The sequence below is a fragment of the Pagrus major genome, chromosome 15 (assembly GCF_040436345.1).
Source record: "Pagrus major chromosome 15, Pma_NU_1.0".
NCBI classification, from domain to species: Eukaryota; Metazoa; Chordata; class Actinopteri; order Spariformes; family Sparidae; genus Pagrus; species Pagrus major.
This window is the reverse complement of record NC_133229.1, coordinates 5,797,390-5,818,199: the sequence shown is the minus strand read 5'-3', so window position 1 is coordinate 5,818,199 and position 20,810 is coordinate 5,797,390. Positions and strand designations below refer to the sequence as shown.

The 20,810-nt window shown below is 41.6% G+C and overlaps 1 protein-coding gene across 1 annotated transcript in view; it reads right to left on the bottom strand.

The window, feature by feature from the left end:
- zcchc24 (zinc finger, CCHC domain containing 24) overlaps positions 1-19,414 on the bottom strand; it is a 37,359-nt gene extending 17,945 nt beyond the window's left edge. Inside the window, exons 1-2 of the mRNA XM_073481442.1 lie at positions 18,943-19,414; positions 15,105-15,305 (exon numbers count right to left, since the gene is read on the bottom strand). Coding sequence (XP_073337543.1) covers positions 15,105-15,305; positions 18,943-19,182 — 441 coding nt within the window. The 5' untranslated portion in view covers positions 19,183-19,414. The remainder of the gene's footprint in view (positions 1-15,104; positions 15,306-18,942) is intronic.
- Positions 19,415-20,810: the final 1,396 nt, after the last annotated feature.

The following is a 20,810-nucleotide window of genomic DNA, read 5'->3' as shown; positions in this document are numbered from 1 at the left end:
ACATGCACATATAAATAAAACACTTTAAATACAACTGTCAGTCTATAATGTGGAAATGTATTTGAAAAAATAGACTCAAAGACAAATATGTATTAGTCATCGAATGGTATGTGAGCTCACTAGATATGAATTCTCCTTCAAGTTTCCCATCAGCAGTCGGTCACTCGCCCGTCTGAACCTGCTCTGCACCCATGTGGGTCAGGCTGCTATTCTTAAAAAAAGGTCTCATATTCTAGAAGCTCTTTATTTGAGCTATTCATAAGTGCTTGACATTTCATTACACTATAAAAAGCGGTTTACTCACAATAGCACATCCCGGTTGTTTCCACGCCAAATATGCCCATGAGGCATTTGTGCTGTCGTAAAGTATTTTGCTGCATTTATCCTCCGGCAGGTGGAATACAGAGACAGAGGAGAGTGAAATGATGTGTGATGCTGACAAGAACCACAACACTCTCCGTATATAATCAAATCCACAGCTATTTGGAAGCTTCAATCCTAACAGGCATCACTTCCTGAAGGGATCACAAAGCAGTGCAACAAATATCGACAGCACAGTCTTAATAAGGTGGACAGTGATGCTTCTAAAATGACCTGGAGCTAAATATCTTTGAGGGAGCAGTGACACTCAGGGTCACAAGTTTTTCCCTTGTGGGTTTCTGGGTTTGACCGCTGTGATCCAAAGCCTTCATAAACTGGTCTGTTATCTCACTGTGATACAGAGGGGAGGATTTCCAGAGGACAACCACTCAAACTGTTTTAAAGAATAACCACAAGTCCATTTCCAGCTCCATGGAGACGCCAAAATAGTTCATTCTAGGAAAGGGCCTCTGCTTGGCAGAGTAAGTGCACTGTGATTGTGTATGTGTGTGTCTGTGTACTGTATGTGTGTGTTTCTACTGGAAGAGAATGATGCCACAGAGCGCTCGTGCACACACATATATGCACACACACACACACACACACACAAAATGCTGTCTGTAACGATCCTAACATTTTCTCTGACAGTACCGGGCATATCACTTATGTTTAGTCTGTTCTTTGACATGCTGAGATATCACGCAGGGAAAAGGTAAATCAAGACAGCTGTTCCAAAGATAAAACATCCCACAGCTGTCAGTCTGGTAGATAAGTGAAGAGGCTGAAGCCAGAAACCATCAAAAAAGGTATTTTGTACTTTTAAATGTCACCAATCCCAACCGAGGAAAATTGCTGAAGGGTATTTACAAGAAGAGTCTGCTGGATCATAATATTGTTATGGATTCAATTTATTTGCATTTGTCCTTCTTAAATAGAATAAATAGCAAACAAATGTGACCCTCGTAGCGGCTAAATCTGTCCATGGACAGAACTAAAATTCAGCAGATATCTTAGTTACAACAAGATTGAGCTAGCTAAGTATTTTGGTGTATATATGTGAGGTATTTGTTCAGTTTGGGATGTCTCGCAATCTCTAGAAAGCAGTAACGTTCACTCAAGTTAGCTTGCTGACTAAGCAGGGACTACAAATCGTCTCTGTTGCTAGCTTGTTACTCTGGCTGCTTGCTGAAGAAGTAAACTCGGTTTCATTACACTGAAGTTATTAGTCATACCCCATTACGGGTCTACTTAGTAGCTAAATCTTTACATGGAAAAAACAAACTAGCAATGCAATTCTCCAGTTTGTAGTCAGACCCCATGTATTTCCAGGGAAACTGATAACATTATCAAAAGGTTTGTTTTTTTTTGGTTTTTTTTAGAGCATTTGCCCAACAACATGAACACATTTTGATTATATCTTTTATTTTGTTTTATAATCGCAATTTTACACTCGACGGTGAACTTTCCTGTCATTACTGGCACAACAGTGATACGGTTATTTAAGCGATTGCTTCACATCCATGTGTTTTTGCCAATAGATTTTTTAGACTTTAGTAGAAAGGTCAAGTAGTAGGACACAATGTAACATTCAATTGCTGTGAAGAAGAAATTGGCAAAGTTGACGTCAATATGCTGATCTGTTGATTTAGATCAAAACAAATCTCTGCTAAGTCATCTTTAATGATGTTTTTGCTTACAAATGAAATTTGGTGACCTGCAATATCTGCTTGTTTTGATAAACTGGAGGTGGAGGTCTTGTATTATGAGTTGCTGTAACGAGCTGATTTCAATGTTATGACAGTTAATATGCTTATGTTTGATTTTGGCTGACCAAATAATGACAGGGTTTTTATTTTCAAGGAAATTACTCACTAAAATATAATGATTGTGCCCCAGCAGACCAGTGCCCCAGTGTGTGTGTGTGCATATGTGTGCATGTGTGTGCATGTCAAGGTTTTTCTCCTCAGTAACAGACCCATGTCATTCATGTCCAAGACAGCTGCAGACGCATATCACCATGCCAGCGCGCTCTTTGCCAAAACCCTATTCCCAGATTCCTAGATTTCCACAACCCGGCTTCCCTAATCGGCCACGGATCTCGGTGTCATGTTCTTGGATGACTGATGGATACCCCTGAGAGTCAAGCATGTGGGTGTTTTCCTTCATACCAATAACACTCTCTTGTTTTTAAGCTGATGTTTTTGACAGAATCCTTTCTCTGTCTTCATGCTTCATTCATAGAAAACACAAATCCGGGCCAACTGGGCCTGGACTTGTGGAATCTGTCCCGGTTGAACCCGAAAGCTCAGCTCCGCCAACGCACTAGCTTGACGTGGAAGCTGCCTCTTTTCACAGACATTAAGATAAGTTTACCATACTGCTACACTTACCATATTTACAGGGCGTTAAGGGCTAATGCTAAGTGGGACCGTGGGTGTGAATTTCGCCCCTGCCCTCTCGTAGCCTTGGACTTAGCTCCGGTCCCACTAAGCCCAACGAGCTGTGCAGCTGCACAGCAGCGTTGGGTTACCACACCAGTGAATGACAAGAGCAGGTTGAGCGTTGGATTGGAGCATACAGAGGTGCACAAAACATCTCGTCATCTGCCACAGGACGATCACACTGCTGCTGTTGTCTATGTTTGCATGTAATGCCTGTAGTTGTGTGTATGTGGGTTGATGTCTTTATATGTGTGTGTTTGTGTGTGTGTGTGTATTTCTGTAAGCCACTCCGCCAGACATACTGTACACGTGTGTTGCTAATCTCAGTGTCTCTTGGTGTCAATGCTATATCGGACCTATGGCCCTATATGGTTTCTCGCTATAAAGGTTCTTTCTCTGTATAACTCCTCAAGAATAAAATATGTTGACAGGTAGTGTCATCTGTTTTTCACAGGGAGGATGGGTGTCTGTCTCATACAGGATGTCTCCAGCATCCCTGATAAGCCTTATCTTTTCACAGGACAGTCACTCTCAGTCTTTGGTAACCTGTCTGTGTGAGTGTTAGAGCAGAGACAGGCGCAGGGCCTTCAGAGCCTTCGCTGGGACTGGAAGGAAGATCAGGGGTCATCCAGTAAAAACATTCCCATGTTGGTGCACCTCCCCCCAGCCCTCATCCCTGCCAGAAACTTCCCGACAGACTACAGAAAGAGAGGAGGGACAGAAAAAGCTTCTGAGTGAAATGCAGGTTATTTTTTTTTTTACAGTAAGTAAAGGGGCAGTCACCGAAATCTATTTTCAATTGGACGTTACCGAGGCACTGCATGAGTTTTGTGAAAAAAATAGGACCTACAATTAGGTTTGAGTTAAAGAGAACGCAAGTCTGTGTTGCATGTTTATATTCATTTGACTTTCCATGGTATTAGCAGTCTAAACATTGTACCGTGGGCTGAAATCCTGCAAGTGCAGCAAGTGGTACAGGGTTAATTTAATTCTTTCTCCTTTTTTTGCCATTTTTCCCTTTATTGGACAGTTTGACAGTGAGGAGGCAGACAGGAAATAGGGAGTGAGAGGATGTTTTAGGATAATGTTTTCAAAAGATGTACCTTTGTTACCAAGATACACAACTCTGATCATTTCTCTCTGTCTAACAATCTATTATTCATCCTTCCAAACAATCTTGCATGCAGGGATCAGTTTTCCATAAGATAAAGGCACAATATGTGTATTTTTTCAAAAATGGTCAGACAGAACATGTTTCAAACGACTGAACCTCCCTCCTACAATTTCTGCTTCTTTAAGTACACACTCTACATATATCTTTAACATTCGCTACGTTTACATGTACATTAATATTCCACAATTTTTCCAGATATGACAATATTCCAAATGTTATAGAGGTCGTGTAAACAGTTCGTTTCATTTTGATATTCAAAATTAGGGCTTATTACGAGGATCATATTTTCCGACTGAGAAATATGAAATACAGCAATACCATTCTGGTTTTGGGAACGTTCTTTGAACATGTATACACCACAATTGGAATATACATCTTGATTTGGGTTTTTGCGGCAGTTTTTGATGCACAGCCTCACTCCTACTCACTGTCACTGTCAGCTATATGCATTGTCATGGATGCGGTGTACACAAACCAACTAATCATCAGTTTGTAAGGCTGGGGTAGGGATGCATGCACGAAAGAAAAGCTCCCATTTCCTGTTGGAAGAAGAAACTTCTTTTAAACTTTTAAAGACTTGGTGTTTGCATTTCAAGAATTGATTTTAACTTGTACAAAGTAATTAGAACTTTGTGCACACGTAGCTCATGTCTACTAAGTATACACACGCCTGTGACGTCACATATTGACCACATCCATGTCTTAATCTATGGTTAACACAGTCTTGATTCCTGGGTTGCCTGCCAGAGAAGGACTTCAAGATACTTGAACATAAAAAGACAGAGAAAAAAAAACAGTTGCAAAATCAAGACCACAGAGGAGGCCCCTATATGTTGACATATAGACAAGATGACTGTATAGGACCGCCTGTGTGGTTTGTTGTAATTCTTTTTTTTCCTCTGTAAGATCCAAAGCTCTATCCAAACATACTTGAGTCTGACGCACCACTGTGATGCAGTGAGGGCCCTGCTGGGGGAACAATACAGGCCTGCCTTCCTGACCTCTCTGTCTAACAGATCCTACAGACATACAATGACTGCCTTAATTACCAGCCTCCATTCCCACCACTTGGGCTTTCCCCAATGGTGCCCATTCAGAACCGCAGTCTCTCCCTAAGGTGCCCATTCAAGCACAACACAAAGCCAGCAGTGTCAGTCCCTGATCTCTTGACACCAAATCCAGTTCTGTGTGCCAGCACTTGCAGCCTCACAGTGTCCCTGCCTGTCCGTCTGGTTGTCCGTCCCCTCTGTCCGTCTGTCTCATATCACGGAAGAATCTCTGTTGTTCACATGTGACAAGAATCGGTGCCGCTACGAGGAGCGATTAGTTCGACCACATAGCGATCGACCAGAGGAGATAAGCACGAAAGTTGCCGGTCTGATGTGGATGTCTGAGTCTTTTGCTGGTGGTGTGTGGAACTCAAATCCAGTCTGAAGTCCGTTTCACTCTACCTTTCTGAGCTTGCTAATGAGTGACAGTGGAAAAAGACAAGTTCATGGTGACTGTCAGGGTGTGGAAAATAATGTGACACTTCATGTAAACCGTCTTAATCAGATTCACTTCCAGTTAGCTGTGTTTGTCTGTTTTAAAAGATGTTACGTTTATTCAGCGCTATGAGAAATAAACAAGATCCACAGGGGCCAAATCATCTAAATCCAAATAGATACATCAACGGATGAAAATAAACATTATTTTCATTATGGATCCATCAAAAATTCACATCTTAAAATTGCTTATAAGTATAACCTACAGTTCAAATCTCAAAAATAGACAATTTTACAGTGTGAAAAACCAGGAAATGCCACAAATTGTCATATTTGAAAAACTGAAAGCATTAAAGAGGCTAAAACTATCAATCAATTATCAGAAAAGTTGTCTGAGTTATTTTCTGTCAATCAACGAAATATTTAAACAGTTAACCGTTGAATCTTGTTGCATCAACATCTAAACAATGCAAAGATTTTAGTGTTTTTAGAATGAGATCATTCTCAAGATTCAACATATTGATAATATTGATGATAATGTATATAGTATGTTTGTCAGAGTTGTCCAGAGTGGTTGACAACACTCATGTGATGATATGTGATTTACCAGAGGAGGTTACATTCGAAAACAAAAGCATTTAGCATGAGCTAACAAAACCCATTTGGCCCTGGTGTGCTAACAGGACATCATGCTGTAGTGAAAATCTGACCTTTGACCCCCCTGATCCCTCCCTCCTCACTCAGTGAGAGGCGAACCATCCTGTTCTGGTTCCTGGGGCCTCACTGTACGGCTGCTGACACCCACAACACTGTCACTGTGTTCAGACCACAAGCCAAAGAGTTGTACCTGTACAAGAGACTTACCATCATCCTTTAGTGTGATTAATGTTCTTATATCTAACATATTCCAGATGTTTTGGCTTCTGAAGTGAGAATAGAAAGGTAACATTTTTAAAGGGTGAGTGCTGAGGTACTATAAGACATAAAGGAAAATAAAAGCAGTAGAATATAAAGAGACTAGAACTGAAAATGAGCAGTGACCTGGTTTCTCATGCTGCAAAGCCGAGCTTACATACAGTAAAGCAATGTGACGAGCAACTGGCCCAAAACACATTATTGTTTATTTTCTTTTATTAACTCCAGCCTTCGTTCCACAGTGCTGGCTCAGCAGTATGACAGGAAAGAGATTCATATAAGTGGGATTATATAAGAAACTCCACAAAATAAATAGAATCATCTAAGCAAAACAAAACACCCCAGTCTGAGTGGGAAAGGAAGGACTTACTGTCAGCTTAGCTTCACCTAAAACAAGCTCAACTGTATGTTTTAATTTAGGTTAAGCTGACACTAAGTCTGTAGATGGTATATTGTGTCTTTATGCAGCTTTCTCCTGATGCAGTTTGGAGCCTCCACCTCATTTCATCGCTGAATCAGAGAGCAGCTATAAGTTTACCTGACTATAGTAAATGTAGCAGTGTGCCGCCTCCCAGAGATGGGGTTAGAGGTGTCACGGTTACCAAAACAGGAAGTGGTGTGATTGTTGCCTCAGCAAAATCTGAGAGGAAGAATGGGATTTCTGTACAGAACACAAACCAGCTGGCAGGAAACCGCACTTTTATCATGCTTTTAACTTTGATTTCCTTTCAGGGGAAGTGCCTTCACTCCCCTTCTGCTGTCTCTCGGCTCTTGTGCTCCTCTCAGGCTTTCAGACAATACCATCCCCGTGTCTGACACAGATAAACTCAGTGCTCCGTGACATGACGGCGACATGTCCCAACTGCCTCGACAAATAACTGCAGCCATGTCAGAACTGGCCCCAGGGTGGAGAGATCATGGGGGCAAAATGTGAAGCATTCTCTAATGACAAATGTTGAAGTGTGACTGCGGTGTTGAAAGACTGTTTATCGACAGGGTTAACAAACTGCGGGAGGCATATAAAGAGAGGGAGACTGAAACAAAGACAAGAATACAGAAAACAGCTGGTGGAGGCGGAGGAAGATTTAAATACTCGATTCCCCTACAGATATATTTCAGCGAAGGCAGGAGGTTGGTAAAATAGAGATTAGGAAATTTAAAGGACAGATGTAGGATCTATGTTCCCTCTCCTCCCAGGAACATTAGCCTCCAGGGGACAGCTAACGTCTCCAGCTACGTTAAACCCACATAATCTGTTGAACTATTGAATAATCAGCGCTGAAATAACCATCAAAGAGGGCTAGCAAGCTATTTCAAAAAGTTTAACGGCATGTCTCCAATACAAGAGTTGACAAATGTTTTGCCAGAGGCTGAATGTGGGAGAGAAGCTGCACACAGGAATATTAAACTGGACTTTAGATGCAGGAATTCTTTTGTCGAATGCATAATGTGGATTTTACAGGAAGCTACAGACCAGTTTGTGAAGCAAAGTGTTGCTTTAAAATGACCTTGGTGAAGTGGATGAGACAGCGCTTTCCTCAGTTAGCCACAAGTAAGACTCCTAAACTGTTTCTGATTAACTGTTACATCTGAAACAGTAAACACTATGGGAGCACGCCACATGTGAGTGTGGTAACCGACCCTCCTTCTGCAAATGTTCATCTCAAGAAACTTTGTATTCAGGATGGACCGATTATCAGGGCCGATAGTCAGCACACACCTCTGTGGTCTCACTCAATCTCCCGCCCACAGTATCATCTGATTGGTTCAACATCAGTAATGGCCTCTGAATCTGCAATGTAACTAAATTAAACAGTAACTAAAGTTATCACTTAATGTAGTGGAGTGGAACTATAAAGCAGCAGAGGATGGAAATACTGAAGTAAAGAACCTCAAAGTTGTACGTTCAGTGTTTGAGTACTCTGTTGTTTAAAGTACTCAAAAGTCATACTTGAGTAAAAGTAAAGATATCGTGTTCAAATTTTACTTTGGTAAAATTAAAAGTCACCCATATGAATATTACTTGTGTAAAAGTAACATTCATATTCACTTCAGCATTTTTCTGAATTCATCAGTGTGTTATAAATTTAAAAATGTTCTTCTTTGGCTGTGAAGCAGCATGTAATCTGTAAAATAACTAGTAACTTAAGTAATCAAGTAGTATAATATTTCCCACCAAAATAAAGTGAAGTAGAAGTATAAAGTAGCAGAAAATGGAAATACTGAAGTATACAAGTACCTCAAAAGTACAGTACATGAGAAATGTACTTGACACCTAGATAATTACTTTTATTGCAATTGTCTATATCTTCCAAACATCAGTTCTTAGTCCCCTTGATTACTAATAATCGGTATCAGTATCGGTATCAGAAAAAACATATTGGTCGTATTTAGTTTGAATAAAAACTGAAAGATATTTCATGGTGCTGCTGGTCTCCTTCAAGCATCTTCTGTTTGATTGCATGCAGAATTTTCTCCAAAGTTTTTCATTAAGTCTGTTTGTTCCCTACAGAGACTGTTTATTTTATTCCACATCCCCTGAAATCTTGCTCTGAATAAATGTGACAGAGAAAAGGTAGAGTAGTGATTACAAGCTGGAAAGGCGGAACACATCTACAGGCCTCGACCTGATTCAATTAAGCCATTACACATCAGGAAATTGGGTGTGCCCACACAGGTCCAAAATTGTTTTCCAAGAGTGAAGCACACGGACGGAGGCGCTCTGTGGAGATGTAACACCGGCAAATTACAAACTTGCGATGTGTGTTTGACACATTATCCGCCGTCGCCTAGTACAAAAACAAACTGAAACATTAAAATACAATTATCCCAGCATGACTGCCAACCGACTCGGAAAAAGGATCACTGCTCCGTCAAAAGCAAACACTGCAAGATTCAAACCAAATAGTCAGAACAACAACAACCACAGATGTTTGTTGTTTTAGACAAAGTGGGCTGCAGTAATGACAAGTCATTAAGTTTCACAACACAACCGAAGGAAAAGCACATTTTGGTAAGTCACACATTACTCAAAGTGTGAGGATTACTCTGGTGTGAAGAGGCCGTCGCTTCACGGCTCGCCTCAGGTCTCAGGTGTCGACGCTGTTATGGGAGATTATGGTGACCATTTGTCACAAAGGACAATTACCATCGCGTGAGGTGTGAGGTCCATCGCAGTAACTGGCATATGGTCACAGACACACATCAGATGCATGCTGGAGGAGACACAGACATGACCGTTTCACAGGCTCCACTGAGAGACAGTGACTGGGGTGAGAGGAAATGTCAGCACTTGTACTCAAACAGGAAGCGGAGTACAGTAACTTGTCAGCATGTGTCTCACACAGGACACGTTTTGATCCACTCGCTGTAAACACCATGTGAAGTCAGATATCACTACAGAGATACTGTATATACACACATTCAGCCACCATAACGGAACAAAAGCCACATTATCCTGCTGCATAAAGAAGCACTCTGCATGTGATCAATGAGCTGCATGTGTTTCTGATCAACACTGATGCTTCTTTTCTTTATTTGCAGATGTGAACACAAAGAACATTCCAGTGCAGTCGCTGGATTAAAGTTTTATTAATCTAATTTATGTCACAGCTTGCCAAAAAACACTAATCTGTGCACCATCACTGGCTTTTTCAGCTGTATTTATTTATCGATGCTATAAACACAATGGAAAATATCACATAACATAAACAAAGTTTCTTTCATCGCTACAGTTTTCCTTAAAGCAAAAGTTCAGCATTTTGGGAGACATGCAGAGTGGAGCTGTAGCTCAGAGTGATACTGCTCTCATTAAAACTGTTGAAGTTATATATTTTACTAAAATAAATATTAAATACCTCTTTATTCAAATAGTAAGAGTGTTTGGTCAGTACACCAATGTCTCTTCTCCCTCCACTTATGCAATCCAAGAGGTATCCCTGCCCACTTTATCCAATCAGGACAGAGAACTCCATGACAAGGTGGTCCTACCTGTCCCTGAATGTGCAGAGGGAGGGGGATCACTAATTGCAAAAATGGACAGGAAGTTAGTTAAAAGCACAACAATACTTACAGCAGCTTTAAGTATGAGGCTACAGGCAGCAGCGGGTTACTTAGCTTAGCACAAAGACTGGAAACAAGGGGAAGCAGCTAGCCAGGCTCGGCCCTGTAAAGCTTACTAATTTACATCTTAACACGTTATAGCACATTTCTGAAATTCATTAAAATATATTGATCAACAAATAATCTTCTCATCCAACTCATGGAAAGAAAGCGAGCGGGCGCATTTCTGCTAAAGTTTGAACAGTTTTGTTTTTTTTTAATAGATGTTGGTGGTGCATAACAATAAATATAGTAGAGAATAAATATAAAGACAAAAAGCAAGTACTGTAACTCAAGAAGCATAAATATAAAATATAAAATATGAAGAATACAATAACAATATGTAAAATATGTTATTTAAATGAAACAGTAATGTGCAGAGTTTTCACCAGGAAATGTGCAAAAGTCTGCAGTGTGCTGTTGAAGGAGATCTGAAAGGTGCACACTAGTGATCACTGTTACCTGTTGAGTCACGCATCCCTTTGCTCCAGTCAGGATGTAGTAACACTTGATTCACAATGAGACGACAGTTCAGATGAACAGATTAACACAGTTTCACTTTGATTGTCACTCTTCAACAGAAATAGGCAAAGGGTGAAAACAGAAGTAGTGATGGACGTCACGCCGGTCATTTCTGGCTTCTAAGCTCTTATAAAAATAAGTATTCTACCAGTTTCATAATATCAGAAATTTCCCAGAAGAATTTAAAAAAAACACGTGGAGGGAACTATATAATTGTGAGACAGTGAACCAGGGGAATGTAACTCAGGAGTCCACTGCAGCTCAGAGACACACATAAAACACACACACCAGCAGCAGCCGCCCCCACATACCCACAAACCTGCATTCCAGCAAAGACATTTTCCATGAGTTAATCTTTCTACAGGGAGACATCGCAAGAAGATGTCATTCAATGCATCATTTTGATCACTCGAATCAGAGGCGAGGGCCAACTGTTGAGAGGATTAAGTCCACCGAGCAGAACCAAATCATGAGTGCAAGTGGAAGACATCTTGGAAGGGAGCCAAAGCGTGGCAGCGAGGGGCATTCTGCTCATAACTGGGGGAGCGACCTCATTTTCCGAATAAAAGCCAGTTTACATAACACCTCTGTCCCCATGACGGGGAGCGCTGGGCAGCTGCTGCCAGGCCTGTGGCTTTCACTCAACTACCAAGAGTTCCCTGAAAAATCATTCTCTCAGCACGGCCGCGAGCCTCCGCACTGTGTTTCCAATATTAACATGTTATAACAAGAAAAATGGGCTTACATTTCAGTAATTCATAAACACTTCTGGAACCGCAGCTATTCAATTAAACTAAGCAATGAGAAGTGGCAGTGAAACCATCAACGACAGTGACTTAAAGGGACTGATGGGTCGATCCACCAGTGTCTAAATCCTTCAGTAGATCTCCTTCACCTGCTAAAAAATAGTTTTGGCAGACGTAAGGTGATTTTAAAGGAGCAACTTGTAAGAATTGGCTGCCTCAATTTCATAATCCAAATAAACAGGGGGCAACATATCACCAGAGAAACCTGCTTACTGCTAAATGTAGCACGTTAGCTCAGTTAGCCGTGCAGCTAGTTTCCCAATCTATGCCTGGACTGGGAGCTCGGAGCACTGGGGGAGGCTTGGTTGGTTGGTTGGAGCTCTGAACCACCTGGAGGAGGAGGTTTTCAGGCCCAGGGGCCGAGGAGAACCAGTGGCACTGGAATGGGCACCGGAGACAGGTATTACTAGACGGGTGGGTTAAACTAGCTGGTTAACACGTTAGCTTCAGTAGACATCTCTTCAACACAATAAATGAAAATGGAGGTTATTTTATTTTCAAGCCTCTAATGAAAACAATTCAGTGCAAAGTACCGTCACATGATGGACGGATGCTTGTGGTGTGCACAAATATTTACAGAATTATGCAGGTGTGTTTGCGCTGTAATTTTCTCTGTGTCAAAACGATCCAAAACCTCCAAAAGATGTGTTAGTCTGTCTCTCAATATTTTTATATAACTTGCCCGGCACATCTGTGGCACACGCCTGTTGGTTCCAGCTGAGGTGAATATTAAAAGCAGGTCAGAAACTAAAGAAAAAAAAGTGATTTCCTGAAACAACTGGAAGCAAACAGGCAAATTAATGCATTTGTTGGGGACTATTTGCGGCTGTGGATTAACACAGATTTGGTGCTTTAATGGGTATTTACAGCAGAAAGGCTGTTTGGGATTGACTCAGAAAAAAATTACAGTGCGGCCAAATTCCCTCTGACGTCATGCTCAGGGTGGGATTATGTTATACTGCTGTGCTCCAGTAGTAGCAGTTGTATAAATGTAGGACATCTGATTTGCTACCATTAGACAACAGCTAACATTAGCATTCAAGTGCTTCCAAGCTAACCTTACTGTTTCATAACATCCAGTGCTTTTTCACTTTCACATATTTGAAAATTAATTTATGTCTTCCCTATCAAACAGTAATGTTAGCTAGGAATGCTAACATGATCTGTTGTCTAATGGAAGCTAATTGTTAGTCACCCTCGCCTAAACTCAACAGCAGCACTACACGACACAGTAAAACAAGCCGAGCTGGAGCAGAAGAGTCTGTACATGTCATCAGACTGTGATTCTCCACGCTGGACCAGGATGACATACTTATCAGCGCTCTGTGAAGCAAGAGCCTCTGTTTTCATTGGCACAGCACCTCCGGACAGGACAAACTATTACGGACACATTCATCCTCAAACACATTCCAGAACAAACAGATACCAGAAAGTCAGTGAGAAGAATACAATTCATCACTGCACAGCAACGTCAGACAAAAAGAATAGCGTTTGGCGAACACGTAGGTTGGACATTAAAAACTCATGTTTCTGTTGCAAGATGTGTGTCACATCTGTTATTTGGGTCCTCAGCTGGTTCAGTCAGGCTCAGCTATCCTTGGCTTAGGCACGCAATGACAGGTGACTGGGCAATAGTGCAAGTGATGTAGCACAAATGGAAGGTGAATTTATGGGGAGAAGAAGCCCGGAGGAGAGCTAAATAACCGTGATGGTGTTGAACTGTGTAGGTGCAGAGGCTCTGCTGCTTTTTGACTTACTGTTGGCAGTTTAACGAACAGCTGAAATACAAACCAGAAGACGGCTGACTGTAATTTTGAGGTCCACGCCTGAACGCTAACATCTACAACACAAGTGATTTCACGGCTTCAACCGGCCAAGAGGGCTTTGTTCAAAAAGAAACGTTTTAACCTTTTTACAGTGAAGATTAGTTTAAATCTGCACAGCATGTGGGTTTAGAAATACGGTAATAAACATATTAGATTATGTATTACTTAATGTACACCTGCTCCGATGTAGAGAAGAAGAATCCTTGTATCAATCACTTAAAAGACAAACCAAGGCAAAAGTTATACTATGGCCTAAAATTCCCATTGGAGTTGTCAATAGATGATCTAATTCCCACACGTTGCAGTTCGGAGCTGTCCAGGAGATATTTCATCAGTTCACGGGTCTTTTACAGAGCTCTCGAGACCAGTCATCATATGTCATAAAGCGAGTCAAAGCATTTTAATCTCACATCTGCTCCTCATTACCATTCCATGCAAAAGAAACTCTGGGCTGGGGTTATAGGCTATTTCACCTCACCCAGGGAGAAAGGGAGAGAAAAAATAAGGGGAGAGGCAAAGTAGAGACAGAATGAGAGGAGGGAGATTATTAGGCACCACAAGTCCAGCAAAACACAACTCTGTGTAAAAATTCCTCAATTCTGAGGGAAAGTGCCATTGTGCTCCGATCAGAATCAGATCACTTCCAGGCCACAGGCCCAGCCATGGAGTTTACAAGGCTCCATATAACAGCACATGACAGATCCACCACAGCAATTTCATAGCCCATTCCTTTCTCAACAACTCCTGCAGTCCTCGAAATATCACTTCACTTCCACTATAGTTATTGGACATGAAGACAATATCTGTACATGAACAGGTTTTTCTCTCATGTACATGTAGAAGATGAATGACTGCACGCCTGCACCCACCTGTAGTATCAAGTACCAACCAGCTCTGAATTGAGGAATTCACCACGATGCCCTGCAAATACACCCCTGCATCATAACAGACTGACTTAGTGTGAAACCAGAAGGCAGAGGAATGCAACTGTGACTTTGTGGAAAAATCTATCTTTGGCCACATGTCTAAAAAGATGTCTGTTATTCATGTTTTTTATTTTTTATTTCTTGAAAACATGCTAACACAGCTAACAGGGCAACCCAACGCAAAGACAAGACAGTTTCACCTGACTCTTGAACCGGCCCAACAAGTTTATGTATCTTGGTTGTAACGGATGGCTGGTTGGTTTCTTGTAGTGTAATGCAGCGGCAGTTAAGATGCACACAAGCACACGTATACACACACTCACACACATGACTACAGAAGACAGAGGCCAGCCTGTTTAACAAGTAGGTCAGAGCAGAGCCAAAGAGAGAGAGGGAGACAGGCATTAGGCTGAAGGGAGGCTTTAGTGCCATCGTTGGCTTGTATGAACCAAAGAAGTATACAGTCACGCTGTTACACATAATGAGTAATCAGATAGCTATTTGTGTCGTCTGAGGACTGGATTATGTAATATATGTCACAAGTCTCACCTGAGGGCAGTCTTTGATGTAATGGCCCTTGTTGAAGCACAGGTGGCATAGGTAGTTGGGTGGGGGTCTTTTGTTGGGTTTTCTTGGCTCTGAAGAAAGGGAGAGGTCTGAGAAATGGTCCGTCAGGGAGTTGAGTCCATCCACGATGTTGTTCAGGGAGCCATAGGGTGACACATTCTTATACACGTTGTTGTTTAAGGCCTGCGAAAGAAGAAAAATATCACAAAAGGTTCAATTTTAAGAGAGAGTTCTTCTAAAATGTGTCAAGGATCATATATTGTGCACAAGATAAATAAAAACCTTAAGCGCTCTCTCACTCACATATAATTCCCAGCAGAGTGTGACTTGTTGACACAGAGTATGCAGGACGACATTACCACATAAATGATAATCACATAAAATGTTGCATTTCTGGCCCTAAGTGATATAAAATGTGGAGATTAATCACCAATTTCCGTTCAGAGCTCCCTGTCCTATTTTGTGTTGCGCAAAAAAAAAAAAAAAGAAAATGAAGAAAAAAAAAAAAATCCCTCCAAGATCATTTCACTCATTAAATTCAGAACATCTGGCGGGAGGCCCAGCTGTGCTCATGAGCTGGAAAAGTACTGAGCATGTCCACAGAGAAAGACAGGACTTCGCAGAGGATGACTCACTGTAAACAAGACGGGAGGCATGTTCCCTCGCCAGCCTGTGGAACATCAGCAATGTCACCATGCACTGTTGGCGGTAAACTAGCCGTGGTCAGTGTTTGTAGTCTGCTCGGAGCCACAGGACGCAGCGTTGCATGCCACAAGGCCCAGTGAATTCATGGAAGATGCCGTCTGAATATTAATAACAGGGAGAGCATCGCCTGCAGCCTCTTATTTCCCTTCTCATTCAGGCCTTCCTTCTGTTTAAACACAATCCAGAGAGGACTGCAGGAGTTGACCTCTGGGTGAAATTCTGCTGATTTTAGTGCAGACATGATTTTCCTCAGATGGTCACGTAATTGACCCGTGTGATGAAGGCGCTAAACAAACATCTGCCTTAACACTTGGTGAGACATCACACCAAAGTAAGAGCATGATGAAATCCACAGATTAGCTCCTCCACATCACTGTCTCTGCTCGAGCTGCAGGTTTGACTCTGTGAAGTAATGTTACTGTTGATGTTAAATGTTGCACAGCACCAGAAACCTTACACTTGGCAACCCAACCGGACCTAAAGCCAAATCTTTATCTGCAGGCTGTAAGATTGTCTTGCTAACCAGCTCCAGCTTTAAGACTCTTGTTCATTTATTACATGTAGCCGTCGTAAATCAGCCGTCGCTGCTCTGTAGTTTCTCAAGTTTTCCATCTGCCATGCGCCTCAGCTCCATGTATTACTGTGTTTCATATTACCACTCCTCGTGGAAATGTGCACGTTTGTGTGTTTGCTGGACTTAAGTTTGAGATTGAAGTCGCGGATTGTTCAATTGTTTTAACAAATATGAAACAGGAAACTTTTGCTTCAGCTGATGCTCCTCACATGAAACCTCTGACCGACTGATTTCACACACATCTGCTAATGACGGGGTGAGACTGTTTACTTTGTGTGTCTGTGAGAGTGAGTGAGTGAGTGAGTGAGTGAAGAGAGTGTATATTTTGGTATGTGTATGCATTTACCAACACAATGAGGACTACACTGGTATCAGCACCAGTCACTGTGTGTCCAAAGTGAGGTGGACAACTGTAGCAGACAGTTCTGACGGGTCCAGATGAGGTGTCAGTCTGCAGGGGTGGATCCTGCACCAATATGTTTAAAGCAGGCCTGTGGTGTCTGGTTGAAACTTTAAAGGTGACGGATCTGAGGTAAAATTGATTCAACAGGAAACTGATTATCAGGGACGATTATCGGTATTTTCTGTTTTTTGTGTGATTGCTGATGAAATAAATGAATTTAAAAATGTGCCACTTTGCCACTGATGCAACATTCTCACCACTGACTCAATGTCCCGCCCACAACACGTTCTGATTGGTTGCACGTCACAAGCAGCAGCCAATCAACACTGAATATTCTGAATCTGCAAAATAACTTAAGTCATCAAATAAATGTAGTGGAGTGGAAGTTTAAAGTATAAAGTAGCAGAAAAAAGGGAAAATACTAAAGTGAAGTACCTCACATGTGTACTTAAGTATAGTAATAGAGTAAATTGTATCTAGTTACATTCCATCACTGGTTATTCTACATTTAGACTCTAAAATCTTTATTTTTACTGACAAATGTACTTTAGTACCAAATATTGTTTATCAATCTACTTGATTAATAAGAATGGGTATCGGCCCGGTCAATCTCTCGTTATAAATGTTCAAAAATCAATTAAGACGTCTGCTCAGTGATCAGCCTCTAACTAGTTAATTAGGTAGAAAAAGGAACATTCACACAGAGCCGTCTGCAGATGTGATTGAGGTCTGTATGCTTGACTCCTTATCAACAATACAATCATGATATTTCTCACTATTTCACTGTAAGCAGACTGTTGTGTGATCCCTCAGTGCAAAAACAACCACATTTAGCATTACTCATCTGATCATCACATCTCTGCAGTGGTTTATTTGACTTGGCTCGGTCGGTAAAGTGAGTTGCAAAATAACCCCCCACCCTTTAAACCGTTTCCAGACTGTATGTGCTCAGTCTGAAACACTTTGCACTCGTGCGGATTGAATGGCATTACACAATTGCGTGTAATGTATAATATGCACACCCAATTTTCAGAGGACTGTTTCATGTTAAACGACTTCAAAAGGCCTCTATGGTTACCACCATAATAATGGACACTGGCTGAATACACCAGACCTCCACTCAGCTGCAGTGTAATCAACACACTGAGTCGCTCGCTGTATGTTTTCTAAATTACCACATGATTATTGTCTCTGTGTGTGCTGGATGTATGCATGTATGTGTGTGTGTGTGGGTTAAGGGTGAGGTTGAGGGGTGTGTGTCCTCTTTGCACTGTATGGTCTGCAGTATCAAGTTTGCACCCTGCGTACATTATCAGCATGTTTGTCCCTAAAATTACACAGAGCTACAAAAATAGACAATATGTAAACAAGGATTGATTTTGTTTGCACAACCAGGTCTATTTGAGGAAGCCAGAGATGGCAGAGCTCAGCAGGACGCTGCAGTGGCCGGCTCTCTCCAGACAGAGGCGTGCAGGGGAGGCTATTTCCATTCATCCCTCTTTACACGGTCCATTAAAACATATTTCTGCTCAACACTCTGACCTTTAATTTAAACTCATCAGTATGCTGACGACACACTTTTTTATCCTGAATTATTTAATGACAATGAAGGAATTGTCTATACAAATAAACCTTGTTTAATATTTAGCTATTTAATTATCTAGTAAGGGTCTGACTTGCATAATTAAGCTTAAATAAACTTACCTGAACTAAAACAAGTTTCTGTGACACTATGTTGGTGTACTGATTACATCCTGTATCCTACAAACATGATCTCCCAACAGTGTTTCTCTTGGCTGACAGTTCTCATGGACAGTAATCTTTACAGCCTCCTTCTATAAACTATTATAAGATTGGATAATAACAACTTGATAATAAAAGTGTTTTCCAACAGCATCCACAAGGCTAATAACCTAAAACACTGATGTAATAAGACTATTTGAAGTTATTGTGCTTATTAGAAATATCATGGCGGTTGTGTGTATCCTACCAGAATAGCCCATGCTGTACATGCTCAAACATTTGCTGCACAGACGCGCAGCAGCCCCACACATCAGAGCCCAGCTCTGGTTCTGACTGTAAACTCAACTACTTTCTGTAAAAACTCCACACATGTCATGCTTCATGCCATCTTTCACCTCATTCCGCTGCAGCTGGAAGAAGTTGTTGAGATAGTTGGAGTTCAGGGAAGAGCTCAAGTCCGCCGCTGCGGGAGTCTTGCTGAAATTGAGATCCGGGTGGGAAGAGTTGGGTTCGGGTCTGAACGCGTCAAAGGCGCTGGTCTGGTGGGGGTCTTGTAAAGAGAGATAGACCCAGTTGAGAAGTTGCGCAGGCTGGTACACGGAGGCACTCGTGTCTATGGCAGACAACAAGCTCATCTTTCAATTCAAATGGCTCAACTGGATTTTCCACCGCTGATTCTTGGACTGGTCTCAACTCTTCTGCCGTCTTTGCTTTTCGTTCCCGTACCCCGGCAGATGGCAAGTGCTCCTTTTCTCTTGCCGTAAAGGGCCCTGTCCTCCTCACGCCGGGAGCCTCGTCCCAGTTAGATGTTACTCAAAAGTCATTGCGCTAACATGTCAGTATAAAAAGTTTTCCCCTGCTCCCCATGGTCCGCTATCTGCCTTTATTGCAGCGGGGCAGAGAGAGGCTCTTTGAATATGTAATGAGGACGGCTCTGCGTCACCGAGGACGCGGGCCAATCAGCGTCTGGTTGGTATGAATATTCATCGAGGCCATACAGGATGAGACAAACGGTTCATCTGCCTGTTCTCACTAAACAGTTTACCACAAGGTTAATACATTTACATAACATACTATCTCTGAGCCACGTGTTGGTGTTTACTATTTACTTATTTTTATATTTATCATTAATGTTTGTTTTGTCTATAGGTGTTTAAAAGAGGTGTGTGTGTGTGTGTGTGTGTGTGTGTGTATAGGTGTTTTGTGTGTTCAGGAACAGAGGTGAGTCTCAGTGTAGTAAAGGCCTATCTGCGTATTAAAGGGTAATTCCACCAATTTTGCACATTAAAGTGTGTTTACAGGTCTTTGGGACCCTACTGCATGTATGAAAAAATCAATCTGTAGTTCCAGAGGAAGCTGCATGTAATCTGGTAAATTGTCTCCAGTGATGTTAGTCAGGAGCTTATTGCATTGTGGGTAACGTAGGCACCAGGTTTTTAAAAGCAGTGGTGTAGCATTGCACTCCTATAACATTGTCGGACTCATTATAGACAGTTGAAAAACAAATGATCAAAGTCTGTACAGAAGAAGCAGAGAGATTTTTTATTCCACACATTTTTCTTCCTTTTCAAAACCTGGTGCCTACATGACCCACAATGCAACTTATTGGAGGCTGGAAGTAATTATTAAATTACATGCAGCTTTTCACTACCTCTTACCATAGTAGTGCTCCCCAAGACCTGTAAACACATTGTTTAAATGTCCTTTTTTTGTAAAAACACTTTGTGTGAAATTGGTGGAGTTTGTTTAAAACAGGACTACAGCTTTCTCAATTCCACTTTTTTCACTGTCATTCAGTTGCCTTTGAAAATATTTCTACATGCGTGCAAACGAGAAATAAGTTGGATCATTTGTGTATAATTACCGTTATTTAACAGTGATCATCATATAAGTTAATCAATCAATAAAGTCTCCACAGCAGCCTCAGGCCTCTCAGGGGCAGTCACTGTGTGAAGCAAGTCTCAGCCTTCAAACCAGCCTGAAGGTGGCAGACAGGCCCTGGTGTGATGTGGAGAAAGCTTTAAATATGGCGCCCTCTTGTGGCCAAATCCCTTCACACACACTCGCTCACACGGTAGAGTTGTGAAACTCCTGACATAATCAATGTGTGAGTGCCTCTTCATGACAAAGGCAGTTCAGTGACGTGGAGGCAGGTAAAAATACCTTTCTTTGTTTGTGACCATCATCAGATCACACGCACCAATACAAACAAAAACAAGACACGCAGTACTTAACCAGTAACTGGGAGGATTAACCTTTCCAT